General features: G+C 39.5%; 1 protein-coding gene across 1 annotated transcript; it reads right to left on the minus strand.

The window, feature by feature from the left end:
• Positions 1–2,122: 2,122 nt before the first annotated feature.
• On the minus strand, positions 2,123–2,641 carry LOC149195974 (uncharacterized). The gene has a single exon (XM_089408086.1). The coding sequence runs from the start codon at positions 2,639–2,641 to the stop codon at positions 2,123–2,125; it is 519 nt and encodes a 172-aa protein (XP_089264212.1).
• Positions 2,642–16,469: the final 13,828 nt, after the last annotated feature.

The raw sequence follows: 16,469 nt of genomic DNA on the forward strand, positions 1-16,469 counted from the left end.
ATTGTGGTAAAATACATCTACTGCTCTAGAACAATTCAACTTTTGCATTAAAAAAGATACCATAATCACCAGCCTTGTAGAACAAATTTACTTTATTACTACCTTTGTTGGTGTTCGATTTAATAATTTTCTGATTCTCACTAGCCACTTTCAATTTTCTCCTCCTTCGCTTTCCTCCGATTATTTTCCGCTTCTGGCTCTGGTTCTCATAATCGGCCACTTTGTTCTTCATTGGGAAGGGCCAAATTCGTTTAAAGAATTTCTGAAGCCTCCAAATCCAAGGTCGGTCAATGAAGGGAACGTGAACGATCTCATAGTCTACTCCTGCCATAGCCAAAGCTTCAGGTGAAGCAATATCATCCCTGTTATCTAGTTGCAGACAATCTAACATCAATTTTCTAAATATACTCATTTCGAAGTTGATCTGATTGCTGCTATTTCTCTTTGCAGCAGCCACCCATTATGGGAATATATTCATTTTTCAGCTCCTTTCATGGCCTCTATATCCATTTTTCAGCTTCACGGCCTTTCATTCTTAACGCGCCCTAAAATTATTTTCTTCGAAGTTTCCTTAGTAGTGGGGTTTCCTACGTGGAGGTATTGGAAGTTTCCGGGCAATCAGCTATTCATTACGCGCGAGTGCTTTGGTCATACACTCGTATGCAGGTAGATTCTAGATATTCAAATTATGTGATTTTTCACAAATGAAAACATCAGGAAAAATTACAGTGTTTATGGACATAAATATTTAAAAAATAAATAAATGAATGCATACTATTCAATTTTTCTCTGTTTTAGTTTAAAAAAATAAATCGCGACAGCTGTAGTTTGTGAGTTGTGTTACAACACGTATTCAAATCAACGTGATATAATTTTTATATCAACATTGAAGTTTATTTTATTTTGTGGAGGAATGGATCATTCTATGAAGAGTTTGAGTACGTAGCTATATTATAAATACTATTTTATCAATAGGTTTGATGATTATGATTGTCTTCTTTCTAAATGGAATATCTAATTATTATAAAAAATGTATGGGTCTATTTATATATTAATATAAAAATAAAAATTTAGTAAGTTGAGAGGGGCTGATGTTTTTTTATATTTTGTAAACAATTGGTCTAGGTTAAATTGTATCAACATAAAATAAATATAATTAATTATTATGGTTTATAATTAAATTATTTTAAAGTCAATTTGGTTTCAGATCTACCAGGGTTAAGAAATCAAATTTCTACAAAATTAAATTTATTTAAGAAAAAAAAATTAATCTATATACTTAATAAATCTACACACTCATTTGATTATTATGATGATGATGGTTAACGTCTATTGAGACCAAATTTTGGTCTATAGGACCTAAAGAAACAAATTATTTAGTTTGATTTAAGATTTTATTCTTATACTCAAAAAGCTTGGAGAGAAGCCTCCCGAGCTCATTATAATTTTGACATCCTAAAAGGCTAGGAAGGTCAGTATTGCAACAAAGATTATGAAATGAAGATCTAATGTGGTTGTTCGTGGGGCACTCTAAGAGAAGTGGTTTTCATCCTAGATGTTCCTATTCTCACATAGATGGCAGATCTTTTCTATCCATGGTGTTTTAGGAACTGCCTAACTACCTATTTCACTATGGAGCTCATTAGAGTTCGTTCTAATCTTTGCTATATTAATTTTCTTCTTTGAGCTAGTTAAAATAAAGAGATACTTCTAATCTTTGCTATATATGTGATTGGTTAAATCAATCTAAATATTAATTTATAATAATTAAATTTTTTATTATTTAATATTTTATAAAATAAAACTTTAAAAAATCAATTAGATTGATAAAATATTCCATCTAAATATAAGTAAAATATATTTTTAAATTGTTTTTTTTTTCCACTGGAAAAATCAGTAATTTTCATTAAAATTTAGAAAATTACATATAGTAGATGCCCTTGGCATTGTTGTGATGTTCATTCAAAATCACCTCGCAGGGTGTTGTATCAGATCATGTTGCAAAAAAGGAGATACATATATGTGTCTGACTGTTTTAGCCTGTTCGAGATCGCATAGGATCCATTTGCATACAAAATATCATCCATTATTATGTACAGTTCATCATGACAAAAATGCTTCGCTACTGTCGTCTATCGGGACTATTGTCCCGCTGGTCTCTGTGATCGATATATGGTCTATGATAAAACCTGTGTTCTTCAGTCCCCTGCTGCTCCACAATTAGCCATTCGCCTCTGGGAAGTACCGAGGCCTCTTTGGATAGTTTGTCAGCCTCGCAGTTATGTTCTCTGTAAATGTGTAAACAGGAGAAATAATTAAAAGCAGCTTTGAGAGTGTGTGCATCAAATAATAAATTGCTGAGAGTGTGTGAATGACATGTGGAGTCATTATTGATCCAGTTCACAACCACCATAGAATCCCCATATATATTCAGATTTGTGCACTGATGAGATAATGCGAAATGCATTAGATTTCGGATGGCAGATAGTTCAGCGTAATTATTCGATCCTGTGTCGAATCCCATTTTTACAAGGAATCTGTGTTGTTCATTTATATGCAGTATAAATCCACCTCCACTCCCCGTTTGATTTGCTGCCCCATCGAAGAACGCCCATGGGGTCGATTTATCAATAGCAGGCATCGCCCGAATCGTCCTGGTTCGAGTGGGGGGAGGGTCAGGTAATTCATGGTATGCGGCGAGGATTTTCGCTTCAATCTGAGGCCAATTTACAGCCTATTCCTCGAATATAACACGGTTCCGCGTAAGCCAAGTGTACCATGATGCCACGAGGGGGAGGTTTTGTAGCTTGGAGCCCGGGTGGCTTTGGGTCCAGGTGGACCATGCACCGGTGAGATCATCTCCATTCCAGATCCTCGCTATGCCCAGGTGAGTGCAGATATTGTTCCAAAGAGCGTGAACAGCCGGACAATGGAGGAGAATGTGGTCTGTGGTTTCGGATGCCGCCTTACAGAATATACACCAGGTGGGACCGAAGACGGCTCTGTGAGTGAGGTATTCGCCCGTGGGGACGATGCCTTTGAGGGCACACCAGAAAAATAATCTGGAGCGGGGAGAGGCGTTTAATTTCCAAATGTTATGCCACCACGAGGGCAGGGTATCAGGTATCCTGTGAGTGATGAGTTCTCTGTAGCCATATTTGGGTGCGTATATACCATGATCCGCCTTGCACCATATGAGTTCGTCAGGTCCTTGCTTGATGCGGATATGGGATTCGGTCAAGGCACGAATGTAATCACTCCATTCCTGATGCCACTGCGGGGGGAGATCGAGCTGCTGAGCAGATTTCCAAGCTTGTGAGAAGATGTCCGTGCGCTGTTGATCTGCAATATGGGCGAAATTTCGAATATTCCGATTATGAAGATGAGTAATGAGGTCGCGGGTGAGGGTGTGCCTGCCCCCACAATTGATCCACGGGTCCAAGCCAATCCTGCCCAGCGACCCATCATTAATTCTCCATACAAGGTTATCTCGGATGAGGGGAAGGGAGTGTATCAGAGCCTTCCAGATTGATGAGCATCCCTTCGATGACCAAGATGGTAATCTAGCCCAATCCATTATATCCTGGGGCCAGATGTATTTGTGATAGGACACATGCGCCCAAAGGTTTTGACTAGTTAATAGGGTCCATCCCATCTTGGCAGCAAGTGCCCTAGCGAAATCAGGGAGGTCTTTGAGACCCCAACCGCCCCATTTTTTGGGCAAAGAGATCTTCTTCCAGCTTATCCAAGCAAACATTCTTTTGTCCTGATTTCCATTCCAGAGGTAACGGTTGCATAGCTGCTGTAGTCGTCCTAGGATATTCCTTGGTATCCATGCTAGTGCCATCCAGAAAACCGGTGTAGCCTCTAATACGGATTTGATGAGCACCAGTCTGCCAGCCCTAGAGAGGTATCTGAAGCTCCAGCCCGAGAGTCTTTTTTCCAATTTGGCAACCAACCAGACCCAATCAGCTATTCTTTGACTGGTAGGCTTCAGATTGAAGCCCAAGTATTTGAGGCCTCTGTCCAGAGGGTGCGCATTGTAGGGGAAAGCCTGAAGGGCTAGCTGAGATTCTTGTACCGAAGTATGGGTGCAGGTGATGGTTGATTTCAACTGATTTGGTAACATACCTGTTGCAGCATAGAAGAGTTGCAGGATCTTTGAGAAGGTTCGAGAGTCACGAATACTGCCATCAAGTATGATGAGAACATCGTCCACGAAGAGCAGGTGAGTGAGAGAGCAATGATCGGATATGCGAAGGCCCCTGATATCTCCAGATCTCTTGGCAGAGTCCATGAGGCGGCTAAGTCCTTCCATGACCAATAGGAAAAGCAGAGGAGATAGAGGGCAGCCCTGTCTCAGTCCTCTCTCAGAGTGAAAAAAGGGGGAGGCCGATCCATTTATGAGAATGCTGAATGTAGGGGATGATATACAGGCCATGATCCATGATATGAAGGTGTGGGGAAAACCCAGGTGGATGAGGATCATTTTGATATAGAGCCAGCTGACCCGGTCAAAGGCTTTGGAGAGGTCAATTTTGAGGAGGATGGCCTTTAGGTGTCTGGACCATATGGAGTGTATGGCTTCTTGTGCCAGGCCAATGGCCTCATGAATCTGCCTAGATTCGAGGAAAGCGAATTGTTGCGGGGCAATGGATCTGGAGAGGATAGGTCTAAGACGATTCGCAATTGTCTTTGAGATGATTTTGTAGAGGCAATTGCACAGGGAGATCGGTCTGTAGTCATTGAAGGATTCAGGCGAATCAGATTTTGGTATGAGAGCAATGAAGGTAGAGTTGATGGCATGATAAATGGATCCAGAGGTTCTGCTCTCCTCGACTACGTCCAGTAGATCCTGTCCCAGAACATCATAGAAGGCTAAATAGAATTCGATGGTCCATCCATCCGGGCCGGGGCTCTTATCTTTTTTGAACCATTTCAGAACGCCTTCCAGCTCCTCCGCCGAAACTGGATCATTAAGAGCCTCCTCGTCATCCTCCTCCACAAATCTCGGGAAGTGATTTGCCACATTGATGATATCTGGCAAATTTACTTCACGGGGACACTTGTATAGATCCCTGAAATGTGAGATGCCCAAGTGTGCGAGCTTGTTAAAAGTGTCTGCAGTTCCACCATCAGGGGTAGGGAGCTTCCAGATAGTATTAGCTGCTTTTCTGCCTTTGGTGAAGCTGTGGAAGAACTTCGAGTTTTCATCCCCTGCTTGAATCCATAATGCCCTACTCCTCAGTCTGATGGATTCCTCTCTCTCATTGAGGATCTTTGCTTTTTGATTCTCCAGAGCAATTAACCGGCATTTGTCTGCTGCTGATATGAACCCCAAGCCCCTCTCGTCGGTGAGTGAGGATAACTCAGCCTCAATATGGGTAAGCTGAGCAGTATCTCGAGCTTGTTTCTCCTTTGCCCAAACAATAGATATATGTTTGATCTCAGAGAGGTTCCTGCAGAATCCTTTAGCAAGTGATTCTGAGCCTCTGATAGGGTGTGAGGACCAGTATTCAGAAATCATCTTGACATAGGATGGGTCCTTTAGCCAGGTATGATTAAATTTGAAGGGAGCCTTGGGTTTTTTGAAGGGGCCCTGGATCTCCAGGTATATAGGGGAGTGATCCGACAAACCCCCCGAGCCAACCCATTGTTTGTATAGCTGCAGTCGCTGAAGGAGTGTCTCCTTCATAAGGAATCTGTCTAGTCTGCGGGCTAGTGCAGCTTCCCCAACCCTTCTGTTCCTCCAAGTGGGAAGAATTTTCTGCATGGGAATATCAATAAGATTTGTACGCTCGAGGAGGTTGGTCATGAAGTCTGAGATGGAGTCAATTTGTGCAGCCGAACCCCAAGATTCCCTGAAGCCCAGAGAAAAATTAAGGTCTCCTCCAATAATAACCCGGTCCTCACTTGTTATGGAGAGATGTAGAAGATGTTGCCAGAACGATTCTCTCTGGGTGCATGGGGCATAAACATTGATAATACGGAGGTTCATACCCAGATCAGTGGAGAATATGTCAAGTCCCAGGAAACCTGTACCTCCCCAAGTCGAGTCCACCTTGATAGAGCGAGGGTTTGTACCAATGGCCAAACCTCCAGATCGGCCAGCGGCATCAATAGCAACGTAATTCCAGCCAGGGGTCAATGCTTGCATAGCACGAGTAATCTGATCTGCGGGGCAGAGGGTCTCCTGGAGCATAATGATATCGATAGGCTCAGTTTCAATGAGCCGCTTCATGGCTAGTTTCTTGGAGGAACTAGCCAATCCTCTGCAGTTATAGGACAGGCACTTCATGGGGGAACACCTCTCGGGGTGTGTCCTGCTCTAAGGACCCTGTCAATGGTGGATTGCCTGCCGGATACAACCTCTGCGCCGGCTAGTTTGATAGCCTTAGATAGGTGGGATTTGCGTCCTCTGATATTCATGGTTCCCCCCTCTGATACCGCAATGCCCAGACCCGAGTGCTTGGTGGGGGGCTCTTTGGCTAGAGATCTAGACCGAAGGAAGTATGAATGTGGAGGGGAGGATTCCAAAGGAGAGGGGGAGGCGCTAGCCAAGGGAATGGAGGTGGCTATGATGGGATCAGTGCAGATCAGGGAGGGGGATGATAGTGCACAGTGAGCCATGGAGGTCTGTGAGGAGGATCCACATTCAAACATAACATCAATAGAAGATTGAAAAGGAGGGGAAAGAGTGCCGGAGACCATACCCGCTTCTGCCGCCGAGCGAGCCCTGGTTCTTGGCGGAGAGGGTTGCCGAAGTCCCGGATTGACCACAGGAGAGATAGTCGCAGAGGGCGGACCCGAAGAGGTAGGTCGAGCAGTGACAGGAGATGTCGTTCTGGTTGGAGCCGGGGTTGCCCTCGGGGATTCATCTGCTTTCTTGTTGAGAGGACAGTCCTTCGCCAGATGTCCCACTTTGTGACATCTTCTGCAACGGAAGGGAACTCCTTCGTAGTCAAGTAACTGTACTCTGATGCACCTTCCCCACTGAAGCGTGATCTGTTCCTCGAGTCCATCACGAGTGTCTAGATGGACCAAAATTCTTGCAAGGGTTCGGTTCCCAGATTCAACATATGTGCGGTCGTAATCCAGATATGTCCCCAGGGCATTGCCAATTCTAATGAAGACTTCTTCAGCCCAGAAAGGCAGTGGGAGACCTGGCAGGCGCACCCAAATTGGACCGGCTCCGAGCTGTTCGCGCTCTGGGTCAAAGAGGGGATTCCATCTCTTGAGGAGAACCGGTGCCATTTCTATATGCCAGTATCTGCCCAATACCAGATTGGTGTGGCTTTCCTTGGAGAACTGAAGGGAAAACCATCCTCTAGGGAGAACATGGACCGCAGGAAGGTCGGATAATACCCCACCCCAGATCTCCTTTACCCACAGATTGAGCCGCTTCGCCGAGTATGTCCTTCCCCTGACATGCCCTACCAATACCGTGTTGGCCATGTCTATGAGTCCGCCGAGAGGCTTTGATTCGTCAAACTTTATGGTAATGTCCTTTGTTGTAGACTTAATGCACTTGATCTTCTTTTTGCCGGTGCGAGGAGCCGACGGGTGGTCGACCAGGGGGTTGGTAATACCTTCCAGCGATGGGGATTTTGCAGGCTTAAATTTGACAGCGGGGGTTTCGAAACAGCCGGAGGGTCGAGCTCCCGAATGTGGGGGGTATGATGCAGGGGGATCCGGTGGAGGGGGAGAGGGAACCGAGAGGAGAGGGGGGGAGGTCGGATCGAAAGAGGGCGAAGGGGGAGTGTGAGATGCCAGGAATTGCAGAGAGCCCGGTGAGAGTGGGGGGACCTCGAATGGCGGCGAATCGATAGGGGTGGTTCCGGCAAAAGCCTGAGAGGCGCGGTGGACGGCCAGCGAGACGGAGGGCGGGTACTGCGGAATATCCGGTAGATCCGGTGCAATAGAAGAGGATGCAGCAAACTGTGAGCGGGTCGAGAATCTAGGGTTTCCGAAAATAACCTTATCCGGCGAAGGATCCTCCGAGTAGTCCACCGCCTCTAGCTCCCTAGAGTCGTCCATAGCTGTCTCCAGATCGGCAACCGAAAGTGATAGGCGGAGAATCCAATGGAGGTGCAGAAACAGAGAAAGTCCTGATCTGAGACCGCGACGGTGATGCGAAACCTGTAATAAGACCGTGTAAAAAATAAAAAACCCCTAATAAAACCCTTGTCCGCGTCGATCCTGCGGTCGACACGTTGTATTACTTCAGCCGAGACCTTTTCGCGAGTGCGCCATCAGAGCCTCCAGTGACGTGGATAGATGTTCTCAACCAATATTAACATTATTCTTAAGATCATTAAATTGTTTTTTATTTATTATAATAACAATTTTAATAATATCCAGAAATGATGATTCAAATACTAAAATCACCGAGAAATATATTACATATTTAAAAAATAATAATAATAAAAAAATAAAAAATAAAAAATAAAATAAAATTATATATATAATCATTTTAAAATTTAACTCCATTATTTATGATTCAGACCCTTAATCATTTTACTCCCATTCAGTGCACGTGCTCTGGTGATATACGAACGCAAATTATTGACTTCACAATATTACATCAAGGACGAGCCTTGTCTACGTTACCACCAGATCATTTTCAATAGGAATTGGCTTCAAATCGTATTCAAAATTAAAATATATGTTAGAAAAATACAAAACTATTGAGAACGAATATGATATTTTCTCAAAATATTAATTAGAAATTAATTAAATTAGTTACAGTAATATAAATAAAATAGAGCTCGTGAATATTAATATATAATAAGTATCAAAATATTTTATCTTATTTTTCAAATTGTAAAAAAAATATAAAAATAACCACATTACAACTTTATTTTAAAATATTATTATTATAATTATTAATGATAAAATGAAATAATATGATTTAAATATATACAATTTTAAAAAAATTGTAACAAGATTTTTAACCATGAGCATTTACCTTTACTTTATCATTGAGATTCCTAATCTATAAATAGGTTTTGTCACAAACCAATCTTATGAATCCCCAATACTACATGCCCCAAAAAGCATAACTCATTTAATATGACATTCTTTTAATTAATGAATATAATTAAAAGGGAAAAAATGTATAACTTGGAAAAGAAATTTCAACCTTTCATTTTTGTATACTACTAATAATATTTGCAAATATTTGATGGAGATCAAATTTCTACCATTCACTTAAATTAAATTAAAATTATAAAAATTATGTTCCAAAACAAACACCCTCATCTTTTTTTGTTTGCTAAGTTTTGTGAGCCTTGAGTGCACACTTAACCTTTGGCTTGAGAAATCCTGGCTCGTGGGCATCTAAGCCTTAAAAATCACTTGGAGATGGATATTATTGACATATGAATGCAAATTATTGAGTTCACAGTATCACATCAATGGGGAGCCTTAGGTAAGTTGCTATCTAGTGATATAGAGATTATTCTTGTTGGTGGTATAGAGATTGTTTAATTTGAATTGACTTCAAAACGTATAGTATCAATCATCCTAAAACTAGGTTTCTTTTATGGTGCATGCTCGAAAATAATATCCATATTGGTGATAATCTAAAGAAGAGATGCATTATTGGGCTTAGTTGGTGTACAATTTGTAAAAGTGTGGAGGAGACACGGGACCATGTGTTCCTTGTGTGTCCCATTGTCATTGTAATGTGAAATATTATGCATCACTCCTTGACTTTAAATTCTACGTGGCATGGCCCTTCATGCAAAGAACCCTAGCAATCATGGTGGGAACATATTGCCTAAAAAAACTCAGAAATCTCCCACCCACTATCTACTAGGGAATCTAGATTACAAGGAATAATGACTTATTCCAAGCAAAGTCATAAACTGTTGAAAGGGTGGCAACTTAAATCCCAACTACTTATGATTTAATCCTTGAAGTTATATCGGATCACAAACCCATAAATAATACTAATGAAGAAGTGGATCACTCCTACCACTAGGCTTATTTTGATGGGCCTTCCTTTGTTGGGGAGATTGTGGGGGTGGTGTTGTTTTATATTTAATAGAGAAATCATTTCTACAAACTTCAATGCGGGCTAGGTAGGGGCACTAATAATTATGAAAAATTTCTCAGTCTTAAACAATTTCTCTTGTTCATTATTGAAAAGGGATTCAAAAGGCTACAATTTTTTGGGAATATTTGGTTGTTATTGTTGGACACCTAATCCTTTAAGGGTTATGGTGTGGAAGATAAACAATCAAAGGGAGTCCAAGAGACATTTGAATATGAATCCAATAGTCATATGAGTGTATTATTACATAGGGGCTTCACTCAATGGACCTCTGACATATCACGTGTGTTCGTGGCATACTAAACAATACCCCTAATTTGACTGCATATTGGAAAATAACTCTAAAAATCACATTATGTAACCCCCTACTAATATGAACCCAATAAACCTTCCCAATTTAAAAAACCATACTTTCACTAGATATTGTAGGTATCCATGTTTACATTAACATTTTTTATACCTCCTTATATTTTCCCATTATCTTTGAGCTCCATTTTTTATGCTTGCCAATATAAAATCCCTTTACCCCCTATATATCCCCCAATATATTATGTCATTTTTTCCTCAATATATATCCCCCAATATGAACACACGTGGTATGATATTTCTCCCCCAGTGAAGCCCTTATGATTATATATGTGTGTCATTTGTTAATAGTAAAGGTATTCATGCTTTACCTTATTTGGCTATCCACAATCCATGTATATCTAACATGGTATCAGAGCTGGTGAATTCTCCCTCCTCTTGAGCCACTGGTTTTGTGGCCACTGTGCATTTCAGTTCTGCCATCCTAAGCTTGACATAACACAAATCAAAGGCCTCACTTTAAATGTGTCTACAATATCTACCATCCAGTCAGGTTTTCTTCTTGTCAGTGACATTTAATAACTTCTACATTTTCGCCTATCCTCCCTAGCACTCAAGAAAATATGTCAGTGCATTTGGGTGCTAATTCTTCCACTATTTGCTACCTTATCTAATGCTTTTAAGTCCTGCTCATGACCATTATGAGCCTATTACTAGCAACTTCCACTCCTTGTAAGGTGTTTCTCTAAACATGTTTGGCATTCTACTACTCTTTCTGACACCTCTATTTCGTTGGCCTGGTAGAAATGCCTCGATCTCCTTATCTCTCTTATTATGATAACTATGCCCATTATTTTATTAGTGGGTATGCACATCCAACGTTACCAAGGCATTATTGCATCGCCATAGTTGTAATGTTTCTCTTCTAGAACTGTATCATCCAATTATTCCATCAGATCACTGAGTCACTTTATTTTTGACAAATCTTTCTTCTTTCCCCCTTGGCTGGATTCTAGTTTGGTTTGAGATTTCTTCCCTTTTCCCTTCTTTCCCTTTCCAACCAATGCAAAGTTTTATTTATCATTTCCCTTGGACGAGGCCCCATCTCTTGTATTCTGCCTTATTTCCTCATGTACCAAATCGTACCATAAGTGTTTACAATTCGGTAGTTTCTCCCTCCCATTCACTTAATTTGGATAGCTATGCCAACTTTTGGGAAGGCATAGAAGGGCTATGCTTACCAAGTCATCATTTGAAATAGTAAAACCAACTCCTGCAAGCTCATCACGAACTTGTGTGAACCTCCTCAAATATTGTAGGATAAAGTGATTCTTCTACCTCTTGATGTTTCAAAGTTTATCCTTCAGCACCAAATTTTTGTGGTCACTACTAGTCTAGAATAGATTTTTCAATGCCTACCACATTGCATAAGGATTTTATTTCCCATGGATATTGTTGTCAATGTGGTCCAGTACTCCCTCCAATATTATTCTCCACACCTTGGCTACAACTTTCTTCCACTGAGCAAGGTTTTAGGCATCAAATTATATTGGTTTTGTAACATCTCTCTTGATGTATTCTAGCAATCCACTGTCATCGAATACCTCCTCCATGCGATCCTTCCAGTCAATGAAATTGGAGTTGCCTTGCAAGGCATACTCTAGCCTCAGCCCGTTGAAGGTCATATTCTCAGCTTTTAAGAGATCTTTCTACACTGAACTGCAAATTCGAACCTCCTGAGAAACAAATTCGAAATTCCTGCTCTAATGTTAATCCTACTATGATATGATGTAGAACTTATGGTGTAGATTTGCAACCACTAATGAAGTTTTTTCCAAATCATAAGACACACACCTACTCTACTACTCTACGAAGTTAATTCATAATTTAGAACAAAAAATTCAGACATGCAATAAGAAATAAAACACATGCACACAATATTTTTCTTGGGGAAAGCAATCTGCTAAAAACTCCAATGCCTTCTTGCATCAATCTGATGAATATAGATATATTAATTTTTTTTACTCAAATGTGTACAACCTGTAGGTGAATAACCTATCTCTTTGCTCACTAAGAAGCCAAAACCCAAACTTTGTCAATTTCTACCTCTACTTGAGCCCCTATTTCCTTGTGCAATTCCTTGAGAAATTAGGCCCCTATTATTTAGGATTTTTTCCAAAATGGATTGCACAATTCCTAAGGTTGATCATGTGACTGCATGCAACACCTATACGCTCAAGACTAGTCTACAACTAATGTTACATTGCCTTGGAATTTCCACCGTAGCCAAGGAACTTGAATTCTTTGCATGCACTAGCTATTTTGGGTTGATTGATCAGTTAACTAGATGATCACTGCATTTGACTGAAGTCCCACTGCACAACTAGCCTTCCACTAGTTCCTCCAACAATTAGAACTAGTTTAACTGAAAACAACTTGAGATAATTGACTTTGATTGCTACAAATTAGCAATCACACATGCTTAACTGAACTCTAACTCCTCCAACTCGAATTTGTTGAGTAAAATGGGTGACACAACCCATGTCATACAAGTTAATTGCATCCAAATTGTTTGTTGATGTGGAAATTCAAATTTTCTCAATTTAATCAAGGCAAAATCAAATTGAGAATTTCTTGTTGCATTTTTCAATAATCCTTTCGCTGAATCTAATCCATGTTGCCAATCTAGCACAACAATGTGTTAATAACAACAACCAACAGACATAAATAGCGTTCAAAATAAATAAAACAGTCAAAAAAGACATATTAAATCACAATTAATGGAGACCCTGAAAAGTACTCCAACTATGTTACCACCTATCCATGTTCATCGAAAGTGCCTCCATTGTTCCTCTCATGACGCACACCTTTGTTGTCGGCCTTCAACACTCTAAACCCCATTATTTGTTGTCACCCTCCATCGCTATACTTCCCGAAGAACCCATCAATAGTGTAAAGACGAAGCCCTAATCCTTTACCTTTTTTCCTAGCGCCTCATATTGAAAATTTTAAGAAAAAAGATTTATTTTGTCTTAAAATTCTCATTGTGTAGTAGTGTCGAATGCAACGACATACAAGTTGTCTCTAATCGTATCAACAAAGATTGAAGGGACAAAAGAGTAATTAATATCTGGGAAATCTTGCGAGGGAAATTTTTCACGTTATTTAAAGTTGGCTACCCCCAGAAAGCAAAGAGCCCAACAAGTCGTTGTCTTTATATAAGATGATGTGAATGGAAAGTGAAATAGCAGTGTTGGTATAGGCGCAATATAAGCTGGCAGACTCAGGTTTGCACTGTCAAAGTCAATTTTGTAGTTGCTAGATAATATTTTCTTAAATTGATATATGTTTTTGTCTTAATTGTTAATTGTCTTATCTTGAGTGGTCATTGTCTTAAATATATAGTTGTCTTAAAATATTTTTGTCTCAAACTGTTTTTGTCTTAAATATAAAGTTGTCTTAAAATAATTTTGTCTTAAACTAGATTTTTGTCTTAAAATAAAGTTTTGCCTTAAAATATTTATGTCTCACACTGTGTTTGTTTTAAAATATTTTTGTCTTAAACTGTAAAGTTTTGTCTTAAAATATTTTTGTCTTAAATTTAAAATTTTGTCTTAAAATATATGTCTTAAGTTGTTTTTGTCTTAAATATAAAGTTTTGTCTTAAAATATTTTGGTATCTAATTGTTTTTGTCTTAAATTTTATATTTAAGACAATTCAATTGATATTAAATTTTAATGTAAAATAATTAAAATAAAAAGTGATTTTTTAAGACAAAAGATTTCTTGTCTTAAAAAATCCTCTTAAAAGTGCCTTTGGTGTAGTAGTCAATAATCAAACATGGTTGAATATTGTCAACCATGATCAAGGTCTCTATGATTAATTATGTTCAACCATGATTAAGCATGGTCATCTTTGGTTAACGATATTCAACCTAGAACATTACATGCTCCACTGACTCTTAATGGGCAATCATGATTAGAAAGGTCAAACATGGTTAGCCAAAGTCTCTATGGTTGAATATGGTCAACTATAATGGTTAATCAAGTTCTCTATGGTTGAAATATGATCAATAATAGTAGCCCCTCTTCAACTATAGTCATACAACATCCTAACCATTAATGTAATCATTTTTGTAACATTAATGTAAGTTTTACCAAAGTCAACCTTGATTAATCTCATGAGCCATGGTCAATGAATCCAACTCATACACATAGCTATAACTAAAACAATCAATATATGAAAATGACTATTATAAATGTATATTCATCACATTAGTAAATATAATTGTGTTAATTAAATTGTGGAGTGGATTTTAGATACACTAAGTTAATCAAGGGGATTTCTGCATTTAGATCAATCAATGGGTAAATAGTATCCGTCTCTGGCTAAGAGAAGTTGTTCTTAGATCAAATGAATCAAGGGAAAGGCAAATAACTAAAGAATTTGCAACTAGGTGACCAAAGGGATTGCACTTAACAATGGACCCATGTGCGGGACCGGATCAGCCACTGAAACGACTGCTGGTGCTTGCTTGGATGCCTTTGTTTCACCGGTATCTAGTTAAAGATCAGCCTTCATCAGGGTGACTCTTTGATGACGCAGTCGAGCAGCTGCTCTCCCACATAGTGGTCGGTAGATTCTTCGTCCTAATGTCAACTATTGGTTATGGAATATTCTAAAAAATTCAAGAATCTGCGATAAAAATTAACTTAGATCAACCATTTGTAATAGACATAAACTTAGATCCAGAGAACATTGGATCCAAAACAGATGTTCTAATGACAAACTGCGCATTTCAACTATCTGTGGTTTGTGATTGAGAAGGTACCCGAGTAAACATTATAGTTCTTAACATCAAAATCCTACAGCATGCCACATTTCTCTCCTCTCAGAGAAAACAGTTATGTTTCCTGAACAAAGTGTTACAAAGATATGAAGAAAGAAAAAAATTGAAAATAGCCAAATCGTTGCGAACCCAATGCCAAAGAGTTCGGTGTGAATTGCCTCGAAAGCTCATTTCGATATATGGTTTATTTATAAGAAAAATATATAGATACATAGAATTATATATTTTATTGAAAAAGTGTTGGGAATCATGATTGTTTTTTACTAAAATTTGTAGCGGCTAATTAACTATCACATCATCATAGATAAAGATCACAAGATACTATCAATTCATGTGGCCAAACATATGGAGCTTAGTTTATCCAATGTCTAACAAAATCTAATAAAGTGACTACAATAGTATTAAATCCTCTCAGATCCAAAATGTTATGAAATATCTTGGATATCATATTAAACCTTGTAGTCACAGAGTTGTTGATTAGCAATGGCTTGTAGATCGTTTTTTCAAAAGGATTTCTGGGTGGGAACTTAGGTGTGTCTCTGGGGTCGGGTCATACTTACCCAAGTTGTCCTTACTCAATTGGGGGTTTACTGGGCACATCTTTTTCATATCTCTGTCTCTATTATCAACAGTCTAAACGGTATCATGGCTAATTTCATCTAGGGGGAGTCATGGTAAAAAATAATATCATTTGGTCAAACTACTCAACATCTCTTATCCAAAGGGGATTGGTGGATGGGGAGTCATGGACCTGTGTTGTTTTTGGGTGTCACTATTGGTCAAATCTCTTTGGAGGGGTATATTTGGGTCTGGCACTTGGAGTAGGGTCATCCGGCATAAATACCTTAAGGATCAAGACTTCTTGTTATGGTATCGTAAAGGTACCATTGGAAACAGTCGTGCATTGGCTACCTGGCTTAGTTTTCTTAAGATTGCTAAAAAATTTATCCAACATCTTGCATGGAAGATGGAATCTGGAAACAGAATCTTCATTGGTGTTGATCAGATTCTGGGTGCTGGCATTGACTGTAATATTTCTGAGGGGCTTATACATTTCTTAAATGGTCGTGGCATATACTTCTGGTGCCAAGTCATTGCTCATTGGCAGGGCCCTTGCCCCATATGGAAAAGTGCACAGGAGAGTGGTCTGTTTGGGCAAATGGACCTGGAGTGGAACCGAATCATTGCTGGAATGAAGCAACTTGGTATTTGTCGTACGGGATCACATGATAAATTCATATGGTCTGGGAATATGG

This window comes from Pinus tabuliformis, chromosome 2_2 (assembly GCF_031772625.1).
Source record: "Pinus tabuliformis cultivar Carrire ecotype Pingquan chromosome 2_2, CPIR1, whole genome shotgun sequence".
Classification (NCBI taxonomy): Eukaryota; Viridiplantae; Streptophyta; class Pinopsida; order Pinales; family Pinaceae; genus Pinus; species Pinus tabuliformis.